Source organism: Mytilus trossulus, chromosome 14, assembly GCF_036588685.1.
Source record: "Mytilus trossulus isolate FHL-02 chromosome 14, PNRI_Mtr1.1.1.hap1, whole genome shotgun sequence".
NCBI classification, from domain to species: Eukaryota; Metazoa; Mollusca; class Bivalvia; order Mytilida; family Mytilidae; genus Mytilus; species Mytilus trossulus.
The window spans coordinates 18,117,732-18,135,619 of record NC_086386.1 but is presented as its reverse complement, the minus strand read 5'-3'; the positions used below and the strand labels follow the sequence as shown (position 1 = coordinate 18,135,619).

At 32.3% G+C, this 17,888-nt stretch overlaps 1 protein-coding gene across 1 annotated transcript in view; it reads left to right on the top strand.

The window, feature by feature from the left end:
- LOC134695972 (uncharacterized) overlaps window positions 1–17,888 on the top strand; it is a 30,080-nt gene that overhangs the window by 9,886 nt on the left and 2,306 nt on the right. Inside the window, exons 2-6 of the mRNA XM_063557477.1 lie at window positions 3,279–3,449; window positions 8,846–9,049; window positions 13,341–13,636; window positions 15,660–15,873; window positions 16,744–16,836. Of these exons, the coding sequence (XP_063413547.1) occupies window positions 3,282–3,449; window positions 8,846–9,049; window positions 13,341–13,636; window positions 15,660–15,873; window positions 16,744–16,836 (975 nt within the window). The 5' untranslated portion in view covers window positions 3,279–3,281. The remainder of the gene's footprint in view (window positions 1–3,278; window positions 3,450–8,845; window positions 9,050–13,340; window positions 13,637–15,659; window positions 15,874–16,743; window positions 16,837–17,888) is intronic.

The following is a 17,888-nucleotide window of genomic DNA, read 5'->3' as shown; positions in this document are numbered from 1 at the left end:
TTATGGTAATTCAAGTTACCCTTTATTCACCTTCTTCCACCTCAGAGCAATCAGCTCTTTGATTTGTATCTGTTAAGAGTCGTATACTAAATTTTATTTTTATATAAATAAATTTATATTGTGTAATTTAAGAACTTGTACTTTGCCAAAGGATGCATAAATGAAAGCGGTGCAATTCATTTTGCTTTGATATCACAGGCACTTGTCTCAAAATTTTTTTTCCCTATATATACCTTAATGTTAAGGTATATAGGAATTTTATTTTTTGAGACAAGTGCCTGTGTTTAATATATAGATTTGAATTACAATTGTAAATGATATTGTAATGCATATAAAAATAAGGAGATGTGGTATATACATGATATTTAGTGGTTTTATCAAACTAAAGTGCATAAAAAATGGGTATAAGCAGTTACAGGTACTACTGTACAATCGCCAACAATGAGAAAAACTCATACCGTAAAGAGAATTTCATAATTTACAAGTAAGTTTTGTTTTTGCATTGCATCATTTTCTTCTATTGTCATGTTTGTCTTAATTGCAAATATGGGAAGTGGTTAAAATTCTAATGAGATGACTATTATATATGACCACCAGATGTCATTGTTTTCTAAATGAAAAACTCCTTTTTCAATCATACCGGTAAATTACTTTATCATGTTTATACTGAAATATAATTTTGCTTTGAGTTGAAAAATATGGTCATAAAAAAAGTTGACATGTAACTATGCACATTTACCATTATGTTACTTGATGTTCTTGCAATACATACAGTACGTTGACTAGTCAGTCTTTGTCAACTACTTTTCATAGGATGGGAGTCATTGAATATGTGTATATAATCAATAATTAAAAGACGTCTATTTATGTAAATAAGAAAAAAAATTCTATGTCATAAAAAATTCATTTGTGGCGAGGTACAGAAAATATACTGAAACAGTAGACTATGAATATAGGTGAACTAGGTACGAGAGAACTCTTAATCTTAAATACTACAAACCACCTCTGTACTATGGAAGATAATGATATACTATAGTATCTAGACTAGAAATACACACAACCTGTAATTAACTGCCTTTACAGCGCTTTCGCGCTTTGATTAATATATCTCGTAGCTAGTGCCCCTTTAAGGAGTTTGCCTCTTGTAGATCTTATATTTATGTAGAATATTGGACTGTTAACGCTCTCACGTGAACTTTTTTTGCCAGGTTTCTATCAAATTTATATATCAGCAATGTCTTGGAAAATTTTGAAAATCAGCGCTGATCGAATATTTAAAACAAAAAACGTCCTGCCCCTTTGAAATATTGATTTTAATGGAAATTGCATCCCAATATTTTTATTTACAAACGTTCACTTCTTCGTGATTTTTATAAAACAAAATCTAAAAGAACAAAAAAGTGTTTGGTCAGATAAAATATGTTCAACGCGGCGGACAAAACTCTGTTCTTATATTTTGTTGGTTTTGGGTATATAGAGAGCCCAGGTGGTCGTGTGGTCTAGCGGGACGGCTGCAGTGCAGGCGATTTGGTGTCACGATATCACAGTAGCATGGGTTCGAATCCCGGCGAGGGAAGAACCAAAAATTTGCGAAAGCAAATTTACAGATCTAACATTGTTAGGTTGATGTTTAGACGAGTTGTATATATATATATATATATATATATATGTAGAGTTGTCACTGACTCAGACGTACTTATAAATATAATTATTTTCTGTGACTGTATCTTACATTAATATGTAGGATCCTTTACTATAGATAATTTAGCTGATCTGTAACAATAACATCTTCATGCCTTATATATCATGTACTGTAGTACGCCGCTAGATTAAAACTGAGGAGGAAAGTTGACACACAGCCAGCGAAATCTATCGTAGAGCCCAGGTGGTCGTGTGGTCTAGCGGGACGGTTGCAGTGTAGGCGAATTGGTGTCACGATATCACAGTAGCATGGGTTCGAATCCCGGCGAGGGGTGAACCAAAAATTTGCGAAAGCAAATTTACAGATCTAACATTGTTGGGTTGATATTTAGACGAGTTGTATATACATTATGTACACAGCCATGTATCACCATCATTGATGGCGATCCGATGGATACATCTGTTGTAGAGTTGTCACTGACTCAGACGTACTTATAAATATAATTATTTTCTGTGAAAGTTTCTTACATTTATTTGTAGGATCCTTTACTATAGATAATTTAGCTGATCTGTAACAATAACATCTTCATGCCTTATATATCATGTACTGTAGTACGCCGCTAGATTAAAAATGAGGAGGAAAGGTGACACACAGCCAGCGAAATCTATTGTAGAGCCCAGGTGGTCGTGTGGTCTAGCGGGACGGCTGCAGTGTAGGCGAATTGGTGTCACGATATCACAGTAGCATGGGTTCGAATCCCGGCGAGGGGTGAACCAAAAATTTGCGAAAGCAAATTTACAGATCTAACATTGTTGGGTTGATGTTTAGACGAGTTGTATATACATTATGTTCACAGCCATGTATCAACATCATTGATGGCGATCCGATGGATACATCTGTTGTAGAGTTGTCACTGTCTCAGACGTACTTATAACTATAATTATTTTCTGTGAAAGTTTCTTACATTTATTTGTAGGATCCTTTACTATAGATAATTTAGCTGATCTGTAACAATAACATCTTCATGTCTTATATATCATGTTCTGTAGTACGCCGCTAGATTAAAACTGACGAGGAAAGCTTAAGGTAACACACGGCCAGCGAAAGCTTTATTATTGTAGAGGTGGTCGTGTGGTCTAGCGGGACGGCCGCAGTGCAGGCGATTTGGTGTCACGATATCACAGTAGCATGGGTTCGAATCCCGTCGAGGGAAGAACCAAACATTTGGGATAGCATTTTACAGATCTAACATTGTTGGGTTGATGTTTAGACGAGTTTTTATATATATATATATAAAAGATAAGGTGTTATGCTTGTGTTTGTTTCATAATGATAAAAGTGTACGCAGTTATGATCATGATTTCAAATTAGCTCGAACTATTAGCACATAAATGTTTTATGCATAATATTAAAGCATACATTGCTTGTGAAGATCAGACGTAACCACTTAAAACGGAACTGAACTGTCTGCTGTATGCAAAAATTTTGTTCATAACTTATTTCACCGAGTCAATGCTATGTACACTTAGAGGAACGAGCGATACAACCTCAGATTCTCAACTTGTTTAACTGTATCACTATGATAATATGTATTCATTATGATAACCTGAACCTGTTATGAATTTCATTATTATAGACAATGGCATTCAACCAGTCTGTATCTGTCCCAACGGGAGCAATACGACGACAAGCCTTGGAGACGGTTCTTAAACACCCATCCGACATACAACTTGTTAAAAAAGCAGTAGAAGAGTATAGAGATATGTTGGAGATTGAAAAATATTTTTCAGATATTGATCCTAACAGAGTATGTACACATTGTTACTTAATATCAGAAAAAAAAAACAAATTGATAAGTCTTGTCAAGTATCTGTTGACCATATAGACCTTACTAATCAGAATGTAATCAATTATTTGTTAAGGAAAATACATCTATGAAGCAAGAAAAACATTGGCATTAAGATCTTCAAGTCTCTTATTACCAGTACATAGATTCTTTGATAAAAAATTATTGATTATCCATACATTTTAATGGCGAAGATAATAATAGGGTGTTCGTTTATACGATAAACATAATTTAAGGTGATGTTATATGATATTGTGATGATGGTGGTGGTGGGGTTACACGACACATCGAATTAAGCATAATGTCATCGCTTTTTTTTTTTACATTTGATTTTCTTTTTCACTACCACCTAGTCAGATTGATAAATGATAAAAAAAACCAAAAAAAACACATTGATTATTTTACATCAATCTTAAGATTTTTTAATCAAAAACAAATATTTTCTTTTTTAGTGGAAGAAGACGTCAAGTCTTCTGAAGACTTAAGGGGCCGACCCTTGGCATTGAGTCTCTGTATGCCGCATTCATTTCGTATATTACAATTTCAAAACAACTTCCTGACACCGATTTTTACACATGATCAGGCATCTGAATCATTTAATTTGTAAATTATGATTGTAAAACAATCACTATCGTAAATATGACCCTTTTATTTATGTAAATTATTAGATTTCTTCTCATCCACATGAACGTTATTTGTTTACTTGTAACAGGATGTTTTAACTGTAGATATTTGTATTACGCATGCGTGAATTTGGTATCGGGACAACTCGCCCTGTTTACAAGTTCGCCCTTGAAGTTACGAATTTGCAATCCTGCAGACAAGAAGATTTTATTTTTATATTTATAGTATTAATAGATATAAAGCACAACAGTTTGAGGCAAATTGAGATTTTGATGGTATTACATACATGATTTTCAATGAATAAGAACATAGAAAGATTTTTTCTCAATGAAATCTTCTTCTTATGATGCAATTTTTAGTTGCACAGATTTATTGAAAATAAGAGCAAAGTTGAAGAGACAGCTACATACAAAAGTACTGTTTTTGCTTTAGTGTTATTATTTTCATGGCTAAATTGTTGACATTTAGGTAGAATATGTATAAAATGAACTTTTGGTGAAAAGATTTTCATAAAATGTTCATTTTTCATGAGTCTATACTTCTTTTCCTGTCTGCGGCACTGCATGGTTAATTGAAATTTCCATATTTGGGTTAAAAATTGGTTTAAAAAGTAGATTTTTAGTGGAAGAAGACGTCAAGTCTTCTGAAGACTTAAGGGGCCGACCCTTGGCATTGAGTCTCTGTATGCCGCATTCATTTCGTATATTACAATTTCAAAACAACTTCCTGACACCGATTTTTACACATGATCAGGCATCTGAATCATTTAATTTGTAAATTATGATTGTAAAACAATCACTATCGTAAATATGACCCTTTTATTTATGTAAATTATTAGATTTCTTCTCATCCACATGAACGTTATTTGTTTACTTGTAACAGGATGTTTTAACTGTAGATATTTGTATTACGCATGCGTGAATTGGTATCGGGACAACTCGCCCTGTTTACAAGTTCGCCCTTGAAGTTACGAATTTGCAATCCTGCAGACAAGAAGATTTTATTTTTATATAAATAAAAAGAATATATAAAGTGTGGTCTTTATTCATGGTTTTCCATTTTCATGCGAATTAGATGCCCTTCGTAACATACATGTGAACCTCCCGGCGGGAGAACAAAACTCCCGTTTCCAGGGGTCTCCTCCCGTCCTCCCGTTTAGGAGAAAAAACTCCCGTGTATGAAATATTTCATGAATGAAAATTTTCAGACGCCATATTTAATCATTTCTTACTACTGTACGGGTGTAATTGACACTTGTGTTAAATTTTACCTGAACATCAAAGAAGATGTATAATTATATGGTTCACTTGACAGCGTGGGTGTCAAACATACTGGTAATCAACGATGTTTACCTCCGGCTAACTGCCGTTGTGTTATCAAAACGATGTGTCATTGGAATATTGAAATACTTTTTTGTTACTTCCCTTTGTTTTAGCCTGTTTTCAGTTATTTTGCCTTTAAAAATGTAAATTGTAAAAAGACTATAAATGATTAACATTTTAATCAAATAATCATAAAATGATGTTAATTAAATGAATTTAAATGATTTTGGACAAATAAAAAAAATAAAATTATAAATTATTTTAGCAATCTAGACCTCCTTTCAAGGATTACATTGAAGTTTATATGATAAATTTGTTTCCTAATCTTTAAAAGTCAACATTTTTAAAATATGTGCAACTAGACTACTAAAAGGTCTAGTAGTCATAGTAGTCAGATTAATTCCCAGTAAAATGTTGAAATTTAAATGTGTAAATGTTAGTTTATATATTAATTTTTATTGTGTAAGCTAAGAAATATCAAGACATTTGACACAGTTTTTAAGTCTTTTTAAGCTTTCTACAAATATGACTTTCATAATGCTTAAAATCCATGCAGTACTAGTGTTAGTGTACGTTATTTTTTTAATTAATTTACGATGTTGCAAATATACATGTGGAGCTTATTTCTTTTTTATTTGTCTTAACATTTACAAATGATAAGGAGATGGAGACATGAACGAAAATATATACAGATAAGATATATAAATATAATGATTCATTTGCAAGCAGTGAACAATCATTTGTCAAAAACAAAACAAAACAAGAAACAGATTCTTCTTATTATTTTATTTTATTCAAATAGAGAGGCAATAAGGGAACTATAAACATTACAATTTGATGGAAATTTGAAGAAAAAACACAATTTATACATCATTTGGTTACATTTACGACAAAATTTATGTCGATAAAAAAACATGATGTTTTGACCATTCAGTACTTAATAGATGCATAGTTCTTGGGGAAAAGTTTTATCAAATAATATGAATATAAATGACTTTTTTTGTGCTCATTTTTTACAGTGGGTTGTGATGATCTTCCAGTTAGGTTACCCTCATTTGGAGTGTAATTGTTCCCAACCTGTTAAAGGTCCATCTTTGTGCATTATTCAAAATTGGAAGTTTCAACAAGCATCTAATATTCTTAATCTGGAAAATAAACCCTGGTCTGCTAGCTTCATGTATATTTTTTCTACCGATTTAATATATAACTAGAATCATACAAACAGACTTAAGGAAAAGGCATGTAAGTTCATCATACAAATATGACACTTTTTCTAGACAATCCAGATCTTGCAAAATACGTCGCTAAAAATTGAAACCTTTAAAATTGTTGTTGTGCAGTAAAACCCCATATGGGAACTTTCAAAAGTTGGCGGGTATGTAACAAGTCTTACTATTTTTATGCTCCATTTATGGGCAATATGTTTTCTAGTCTGTCCGTCCGTCCTGCTTCTGGTTATAAAGTTTATGGTCGAGGTAGTTTTTGATGAAGTTGAAATCCAATCAACTTGAAACTTAGTACACATGTGTTCCTCTTGATATGATCTTTTTAATTTTACTGCCAAATTAAAGATTTTACATAATTTTCATAGTCAACTGAACATAGAAAGAGATTGTACGGATGGGAAATCCATGTACTTATTACCTTTTCTTGTTTGAAGAAAAAAATACATTTTAACAATAATGGAACAAAGCAGCCTGGGTAAGTTGGGCTGCTTTTATGGTAATTCAAGTTACTTTTTATTCACCTTCTTCCACTTCAGAGCTATCAGCTCTTTGATTAGAAAAATCTTTTGGATATTTGATGATTTTTAGAACATTTAACTTCATGCTTAATGTCAATTGTGTGTTCTTTCTTTTAAAAATGTTCACCAATTTTTATACAACCGCAAAGATTTTTGCAGTCGTTTGTCGTCGTTGTCAGCCTCATCCGAAGACGGATTCATTGTTTCCGGATAATAACTTTAGTATAAGTTAATAGAAAACAATCAAATTTTAACACAATATTCTCAACCATAAAAGGAAGATTGGGATTGAGTTTGGGGGTTATGGTGACAGTCCCTAAGGTTTAGGAATTAGGGGCCCAAAGAGGCCTAACACAAGCATTTATCTAGTGTCAGTACAAACAGTTGTGTAGAAGTATTTCAATTGTTCTAAAATTGTACCACAATGTTTAATACGATAAGCAGAAGGTTGGGATATATTTTGTGGGTTATTGGACAAACAGTCTAGGAAGAAAAGACCAAAAAGAGGTAAAAAACAAGTATTTTTGTAGTTTCAAGTTATCTTTCTTTGTCCAGAACGGTTGTTGAATCACCTAAAACCAATGCTTTATGAAATCTTCTTTAAAAATTGGAGTTATCTTTCTTTGTCCAAAATATTAGTTTAATCAACTCAAATCAATGCTATATACAATATACAATGCAATATTCACTCTATTACCAACTGATAAATTAAAGCAGTCTTTTTCATTCAGTGATTACAAGCACTTTCATTGCCATTTTAGGGTTATGCCCCTTTACAAATGGAAAAATTGAGGATTTTTTAATTCCTGTTCTCTTAACTTAAGTTTGTCTCAACTAAATTTAATGAATAGTTATCAAAGGTACCAGGATTATAATTTAGTACGCCAGTTATGAAATGTGTATATAATGATTATTACCTCTCAACTCAGTTAAAGTTCAATTTTTGGTAGCTTCACTTTTACAGTTCTTGAGTTATGTCCCTTTATAATGTTATATGTCAAGCGGGGCATTATCTGTGTCCCTTTGGACACATTCCCTATTTAATTTTTTAAAAGTTGAGGAGGAGGACAATTTTTCTCATTTCATATTTCAGAAATTACAAAGAAAATTTCTTAAAATATTTTGTTGTTATGGATAAATATTCAAAAGCATAGTGAATTGCTCAAAAGCAAAAAAAAAGTTCTTTAGACCATATTTATTTTTTGTCAGAAACCTATGCTGTGTCAACTATTTAATCTCAATTCAAATTCAGAGCTGTACCCAGCTTTAATGTTGTGTATATACTAGTTCAGGGTTAGACCTCTGCGGTCGTATAAAGCTGCGCCCTGCGGAGCATCTTGTTAAAGATTTATTTATTAATATTTGAAAACGCACTTTTTCCCCCTTTTTTTTGTAAATTAGTTCAAAGTTTGTGCGACTGGTCTATTTACTCCCTGTAAGACAGAGCTAAAAATTTCCATTACTTGTTTTTCGCTTGTTCTGTTGATTGATAACATTTATTTTGTAAATTTTGATGGACTTTCCTTCTTTGAATTTTCCTCCCAGTTTGGTATTTATGTTAAACATTTTGATTCCGTTCATAAATAAATGCAGTAATGTTTATACTAAAAACATATTTTTGGGTATAAAATAATATCGATTTTCATTAATATCTTTTTGATTTTCAGCATACGTCGCTTTGCAAAAAGTATGAGCATCAGTCTGTATCTAGTTATAGCAAACTTGGTGAAGAACTAGTAGATGACAACAAGAACAGTAAACTAATCAAACATATATGGGGTATTTACAAGTCTAAAAGACTACCAGAGTGTCAAAAAGCAATGCTCGAATTCAGCTTACTGAAAGACATTTGTACAGCATATGAAAAACAGGTAAAACAATTATTATATATTATATTCAACCATAATGTTTTGCAGATTTAGCTTTTAAGTCTTGTGTAAATAATTTACATTGCTAAGCGTAAGAGTTCATTGAATTGATATTTTTGATTTAAGTCGTGTGCCGCCAGGTCAGTGTAGGACAGTCGGGCCAGCCGAAGGCTGGCCCGAAAAAAAATTTTTGGGCCAGTAAAAAAATTACTTCACAGGCCCAAAATGCAAATTGGTAGCCCAATTATTTTACACATTTTTTTTTCCATGTTGACGCATAAAAAATGAAAAAAACCAATATAAATTCTTAATTCTTCAATCAAACCTTGCCGACACATAACACTAAAAAAACTTTCCAATCTTCATTGTCACTGAATTAATGGAACCTCACTGTTCAGTGCCTAATATAGATCGATATAGGGTATTGAAGAGAAAAAAGTGATCTCTCTGTCTCATTTCATGAGAGTAGCGAGAAGTGAAGTTCCATTCGGTTGCATAGTGATTTCGTGCCCGTCACTGAAGATTTTGTTCTTGTGTTTAAAATTAAACAGTTTTCTGCGAATTGATCTTTTGAAATTAGTAGATCTTAGTACTGGGAATTTCCGCGATATTCTATTCGGTCAGTCATTTCAAAAGTTTGTATTTCAGTCCAAAATTCAGTGCAAAACAAAATCAAAAGACATTTTATAAACGTAATATTTTCTGATCACTTGTTTCTGTTCTTGGAGGTGTACTATCCACAATCGTATGAAAAATATTTTGACAGGTTCTCAGTTGTATCCACAGGCACTTGTTTCTATCCATGCTCTATGGATAGTCGACCTTCGTATGGATAGAAACAAGTGCCTGTGGTTGTTTCCGTGTTTGGAGTTCTTTTCAAAATTCCCTTGTCCTTGTTTGGTTTAGTGGGTCAGACGGGATTTTACTGTCAATGGCTGTCGTTATCTTTTATAAAACACAATTTGTTTAGCGACCCCCATTGCCAGTAAAGCGTCATTTGACCTACTAAACACGCAATATCACGCACAATGTGTTTGTCATCCGTCATGTTAATATTCTAATGCACGTATTTTTGTTCTATATGTGTATCCTTCCAATTATGGAACACCTCCTCAACTTGTACGTTTTAAAGATGTGACCAGAGGATTTCCGAAAATGATTGTTCCGAAGTTGGGTTGCGTTATTTATATGAGTAATTACGATTTTGAGAATAATAATGCACTCGCCCAATGATTTATTTTTGGGTCAGTAACTACCTATCTTTTTACAGTTTCTAATCGCCCAAACAAGGTTTTGGTCGCATTTGGCGACCAGGCGACCGGCTGTGTCCTACACTGCAGGTGGCTGATTCCACTCAACAATTGTTCTCCGGTTGAAGCTGTATTTATAGGCATCCGATTATGTGCAGACTCTGGAGGTCTAGTCTCTGGAACATCGACTGATTGTCACCTTTGGTCAGCCTGACAGTTCACTCATGAATATTGACCGATACTTTTCTGCTTGATTGATGACCCGTTTTAGAGTTACTGATAAACGGGACATTGATTATTTCTGATTTAAATATGAAAGCATCACATAGTAATATGACAGGATATACACATCCAAATTGGCGTGTATAACATATACAGTAACAGTTTTTAAAACAGCACAGTATTGTATTGTGTAAAAAGTAAGAAATCTTCAATTGAAAGTAAATACTAATTAACCTATTGCAATGGGAATAATTTAAAGTCTTAAATTTTTTTGGAGTTCTTACTTTGCATTACTATTTTGGATATTGGGCCCCATTTTTAAAGTGGTCTACGTTGTCATTGTGGTCAAAAAGGTCCAATTTTTTTTATTATATTATTTCATCAAAAACTTATTTCTTGTGACTCTTATGATAAGCTGAATCTTATTGTGAATTTAATTTTTTATTTTTCAGCCCCGTTTTTTAAACTAACCCAAATTTATGTTTGAAGGGTCCATGCACAGTCAAACTTTCAACTCAATTCAATTGTTGGTGTTTTGCATATGCTGAATCTAACAATGTTGTTAGATCTTGGATATCAGACCATACTAGGAAAACTAAATGTCACATTTCAATTTTTTAAGATCTTTGACCACATTTATTTCGTCAGAAACCTATGATATAGTTGTGAATTGTACCACTGAAATGCCATTAATTTTGTAAAAGTTTTATTTTCATTTCACAAAGATGTTTAATTTATCTTAAAATCTATGACAAATAGAAATTTTTTAATTTTTGATAAAATGAAATCCACAAAATAAGGGAAAAAAGGCCAAACCATTATCAAGACAATAACTGGTGATAAGTTATAGAAATCTCTGAAATTGAACATTATTCCTAAAAAGAAAATAATCTTCAATTTAAAAAAAAAATAGGGGATTTTTTTCTTCAATTTTTTTAAAGGGGTTCTTACTTTTTTTTACATTTTTGTGCAGGTAGATACATGGTTTTGTTTTGGGGGGAAGGATATTTTAACATTGATTATTTCTGATTTATATATGAAAGCAACACATAGTGATATGACAGGAGATACAAATCAAAATTGGTGTGTATAACATATACAGTTACAATTTTTAAAACACATAGTATTGTATTGTCAAGAGGCAAGAAATCTTCAATTGAAAGTCAATACTTATTTACCTATTGCAATGGAAATAATTTAAAGTCTTAATTTTTTTTGGAGTTTTAACTTTGTATTACTTTTTTGAATATTGGGCCCCATTTTTAAATTGGTCTACATTGTGGTCCAATCAACTCATCATAGATACCAAGACTAAATTTAGTATATACGCCAGACGCGCGTTTCGTCTACAAAAGACTCATCAGTGACGCTTGAATCCAAAAAAAGTTAAAAAGGCCAAATAAAGTACGAAGTTGAAGAGCATTGAGGACCAAAATTCCTAAAAGTTTTGCCAAATACAGCTATGGTAATCTATGCCTGAGGTAAAAAAAATCCTTAGTTTTTCAAAAATTCAAAAATTTGTAAACAGTAAATTTATAAACATAACCATATCAATGACAATTCATGTCAGCACAAAAAGTGCTGACTACTGGGCTTGTGATACCCTCGGGGAAATAAATCTCCACCAGCAGTGGCATCGACCAAAAGGTCCAATTTTTTTATTATTATTTCATCAATAACTTATTTCTTGTAACTCTTATGATATGCTGAATTCTATTTTAAATTTTTATTTTTATTTTTCAGCCCTGTTTTCAAACTAACCCAAATTTATGTTTGAAGGGTCCATGCACAGTCAAACTTTCAACTGAATTCAATTGTTGGTGTTTTGCATATGCTGAATCTAACAATGTTATTAGACCTTGGATATCAGACCATACTAGGAAAACTAAATGTCCCATTTCAATTTTTTAAGATCTTTGATCACTTTTATTTTGTCAGCAACCTATGTTATGTCAAAAATTTGTTCACAATTCAAATTCAGACAGTATAAAGCATACACATTGTGTAAAACCTGTCTTAACTGGGATCGTATCAGGCTGCCCTGAGCGAAGCATTATTATGTTAGAAGTATTTCTCTTTGTGTCCATCTGATGAGTTAAGCCTTTTCCAACTGATTTTTACATTTTATTTCACCACTGTCCCAGGTTAGACTGAGGGTTTGGGATCCTGCTAACTTGATAAACCTCGCCACATTCTGTATGCATGTGCCCTTCCCAAGTCAGGAGTTTGTTATTCAGTGTCCAAACTTGCCTTAACTGTTCAGGACTCGACCTCTGCAGTCGTACCAGGCTGCGCTGGGTGAAGCATTTTATTGTTAGATGTATTTCTCTTTGTGTCCATCTGATGAGTTAAGCCATTTCCAACTGATTTTTATATTTTATTTTACCACTGTCCCAGGTTAGGGTGATGATTTGTGATCCTGCTAACATAATTAACCCCACCACATTCTGTATGTATGTGCCTGTCGCAAGTCAGGAGTCTGCTATTCAGTAGTTGTCGTTTGTTGATGTGCAACATATTTTTTTCCTTTCATTTTTTGGTACATTAGTAAGGCCGTTAGTTTTCTTGTTTGGATGATTTATATTTGTAATTTAGGGTCCTCTACAGCTGACTATACGGTTTTGGTTTTGCTCCTTCGTCCAGGCCATACGGTGACCTATATTTATTAGTTCTGTGCAATTTGGTCTCTTTTGAAGAGTTGTTTCATTGGCAATCATCCCATATCTTCTTTTTTTATATATACGGTCTATTGCTGAAGACTAAATGGAACAGTATATGAATCTATTTAATATTTAAGTCATTTTATTGAATAAAAATTTCAGAAAACACAGTACAAAAGAGAAAATTTGAGTAGCACGTACAGCGGTACTGGAAATCCTCGTGTAAACACACAGGGTCTTCAGACCACTACATTTCACCAAACTGCACACACCACTCAAAGTCGTCATCCTACTGGAGTTCCTGATAATGCACCAGTTCAGATCGATGGACAAATATTTTATCCAGAAACTATGTATAAACAGTTGGAACATAGAGCATCAGAACAATTCAAAGATATTGATTCACTTCAAAAAGATCTTAAAGACGCAAATCTGCAAATGAACGAATTGAGGAACAGGTAAGTAAATTTAAGAATAAAATATATCAATATAATTGATCTTTTTACCTGAACAGTTTTTGTATTTTTTTCTCTAGTTCTTCGTCAATTTATCCCTATCTGCACCCATTGTATGAATATATATTCTACCACTGCCTCGAGTGTGATACGATATTTATCCACACGAGACAGTTAAATTTTCAAATTAAAAACACGAGGCTCGCTGAGCGCTTTTAATTTGAAAATTTAACTGTCTCGACTGGATAAATATCTTATCACACTCGATGAAGAGGACTCAGAGTTAAAGCTTGTCTTAGGTTATTGTAGTAGTTCATTAATTTTTGTTTCTTTTTCACCGAAAATTTGTCATTCTGTGGCATCCTGTGCAGATATTCAGGTAATAAATTTATTACGTTGTGTTTAATATTTTATCTACTTTTAACCTGCATACGTTTCCCCATCAATTCAGATATTGCTTTTCGGAAAGATTGGAATTTGTCCTAAATCTTTCCTTAGACACCGACCTCCCTAGCAGCATGACAGCTTAGCTACTAAATATATGTATTCACACTGAAATATAGTTCCCTTTAGTTCTCATGTTGTGCACATAATACACATTAATAAAAACTAATAGAAGAGTATATTTTTGAAACAGTTCATTTACGAATGTATCTCATTCAGATATGTTGATGTGCAGGCTATTTTAATAAGTTTGATTAATAGTTGAGTATTGATACAATACAAGTATAATTGACAACTGTCATTATCACAGAACAATAAGATTTCAGGTGGACCTTTAATTACAGTGCCCCACCTCCTAAACTGCCAATTAAATTGACCACATTACATATCAACCTCATAACTATACAGACCATTCAATATATATCTAATTCTTAATACACAAGTATTTGATCTCATAATTGAATACACAAATGTGTATATTAAATGCTTGATATGTAAGGAGGATTTATCCATTGCCTATTACTTTTGATCTATACTACATTAAGTGATTCTATAAATTATGTTTGAAAGATAAATGATTAATTAAGGATTAACAAGATTTTTGAAACAATATAAAAATAAATATGAATATTTAAAAAGTCTTCAAGTAAGGCATATACTTTACATGATAAATTTCGAATAATCATCTAAATTAATGAAAAAAATGCTTTATTAATGTTCTTGTTTGTCCACGACATACCAAAAGAAATTATTCAAACTGCTCTTCCAATCTTTCCATGAGTGATATTCATCACTTTGATTTATACACCCGTTTGCGTGACGTATGATGTACCGTTGTCAATCCGTTCGTCGTCAATATATCAGACAATAACTCAAACAGATTTTAACTAATTTCCATGACACTTTTGGTGAACTGATTATATCTTTTTACGTGAACTCCCTCTAGACATTTCTTTTATACTTTTTCTTTTCTTTTGTGAGTTATGTGTTTTTATTATAAATTTTTGGTTGTCTGACAATAACTCGAAATGCAGAAATAGAGTCACACATAGCAATGAAATTAAAAGAATAATATAAAAATAATATATCTTTACAAGGTAAGCGATTCGAGGAGTCTCTGGTTTTTGAAAATCTTTGGTATTATGATAAAGCGGTGCTTCTGAAACTTAGAAAATAATCGTCCTCCATTACCGCAGCTCAGTACGTAGTGATGGCTTTCTCGTCGTATATATATTCTCCATTACAGTTCAATCATTCAGTACAGTAGTATGGTATAAGACAAATCATGTTCACCGGTTACATTTTGCGTCCAACTAAAACCTCCAAGAGATTAACTAGGATTTAATATTGAGTATCGTCAGTATGATTCATGTATAACTCTTGACTTGCTCTCCGGTTACAATGTTATACACAAGTGAAAATAATATGTTTTTATTTTCTTGTAGCATCAATGTGTTGTGTTTGTATTACGACTAATACGCAATGACTATTTTGTTTTCTTTTATTACGAACTATAAATTACTAAATGCCTGTATTTAAATCAATTGAAAGTTTCACTCAATACGCTTATATTGTGTTTAAGGCTTAGTGGATTTGCCAGCAAGCAATTGACGGAGGGTAATCCTGATTTTACCGACCTTAGTGACAAAAATAGGCCGACAAAAATTGCAGAAATGTTCCATAATATTTATGACGAAGAATGGACCACCGCCTTAGAAGCTTTGACTCATGTAAAAAAAGGTAGTGAACCAAGAACAGAAGAACAAGCCATAAAATTGTTGATGGAAATTATAAAGGTATGAGCTCCAGCAGGAAACAATCGATATACCAGATAAAACATATTTATGCTTTTAATATAATATGTAATTCAATTTTGAGACCAATTTGGTTTCATTTGATGATAGCAAAACAATTTGAAATTAAAAACAATCACTTTTAAATTGTGACGTCAAATATTTCAAATTTGGATGTCAAAGTTTACGGGAACCTGTGTGATTTTACGTAATGGAGGACAAATTTGCATACAAGTGTAAATACGATTATTACTCATCTGAGCCACTAGGGTTACCTTACAAATTGCGTGCTGTTGTTTAAAAAATATTTTGTTTCATGTGTTTTTTTTGTGTGCTTTGTATTAAATTTCAATGAGTTCTTTTTATAATTGTATTTCGTGTGTCAGAAATATGAAAATTCGACGTTTGTGACTGTCCATCAGTCAGTCCTGTTCATTGTCATCGGAACTCCATTCAAACCACACACTGAAATTTGTAGAATGTAAGGATTTTCTTTATGTAGATGTGCATATCGACGGGAATTTGTGAAAACTTAATTTTTCTAGGAGTTCTGTCCTTTTAATTCAAAACTTTAGACTTAAAACACTACTGCAACAGTTTGTAGTCGCAACTTCTCTGAAACAATAAACTTTGTATATAATAAGAGCATACTATATAGAGGAGCATATTTTCAACATATTATTATCAGTTCAATGAGTTGTCTTCCGTAGGAGTTAATCCATTAAATTAGGAATCTGGTGACATTTTCTTTGTCCTGCTACAACGTTAGGGCGTTGCAAACTGTTGCAGTAGTGTTATATGAGCGTGTTCACAAATGTTATTTAGTTATAGCAGACTGAAATATCAATAAAAATGTATTAAACTATTTTTCAGAGAGGATATTTATTTTGTGACAATTATGCAAGAAAACAGGAGGATAATTTCATAACATTGTGGAACCAATGCATTGAAAAGCCATTTTCATCGGTATGTCTTATGTTCCATTTAAACACCGAAAATACCATTTTCTGTATCATGAATTATCTTCACATCACACAAAAGTTCATGTGACAGTTATCCATTCGTTTGAGCCTTTGATTTTTCCATTTGATAAGGGACTTTTCAATTTGAATTTTCCTTGAAACTCAATATATTGTAATTTTACCTTTTACATGATCACATTAATTAATAAAGTTTTATTGTTAAATCATCTCTTTTGGGATTTCTTTTTTTTTGGGGTAAAGATTAGATGAAATGAAATCAAAACCCTTTATCTAAATCTTCCCAGGCTTATAGCACTACATTTTTTTGATACAAAAAATATCATCTCCCATTGTCCAGAATTGTAGTTAGATGATTAAATTAATAAGTGCTTTATTTACGATGCACTATTTGATTTACTTTTCACTAATAAACTAACGTAATATGTACCCTTCTGATTAATATCAATGTGACTTATAATTCTGATAAATCCAACACAATACTGAATTAAAATTTGCAAGAATAACACTACTATATAAGTTTTGTCATGTGCGATACACTTTTGTGGATATATGTTTGTCAGAAAACCCCAAACCAAAACGTGTTAAAGTTAGGGATTTATACGTGTGATTTGGTCTTAAAATGGTCTAAAGCATCAAAATTATTTAATGTGCTTGAAAGAGTTGGAACCTTAGTTTTTAATAATTCCCTAATGTATCAACATAGAATTACATAAAAAGAAATTTGTTCAAATCATGTTTGTACAGAAGCACTGACAACTGAGTTCATGATAGCCTTTGGTGAAGGCGGTCCATCATCATTTGTATCGATCTAGACTAGTGCTAGTTAATGTTAAATGAAAAGGTCACTGTATTTATTCCGTGCGTCACCAGGAAAGCTCAAACTTAAAAAATTGTGAGCCAGGAATATACATGTCCTAAATACATGAAACGCTATATGACGAAACATGGTATAAAGATAGCAAAATTTAACTAGAGTCAAACTTCCTCGAGGTAGCTGGATTTTTTAAAAGTTATTCAACAAATTCTGAATTTATA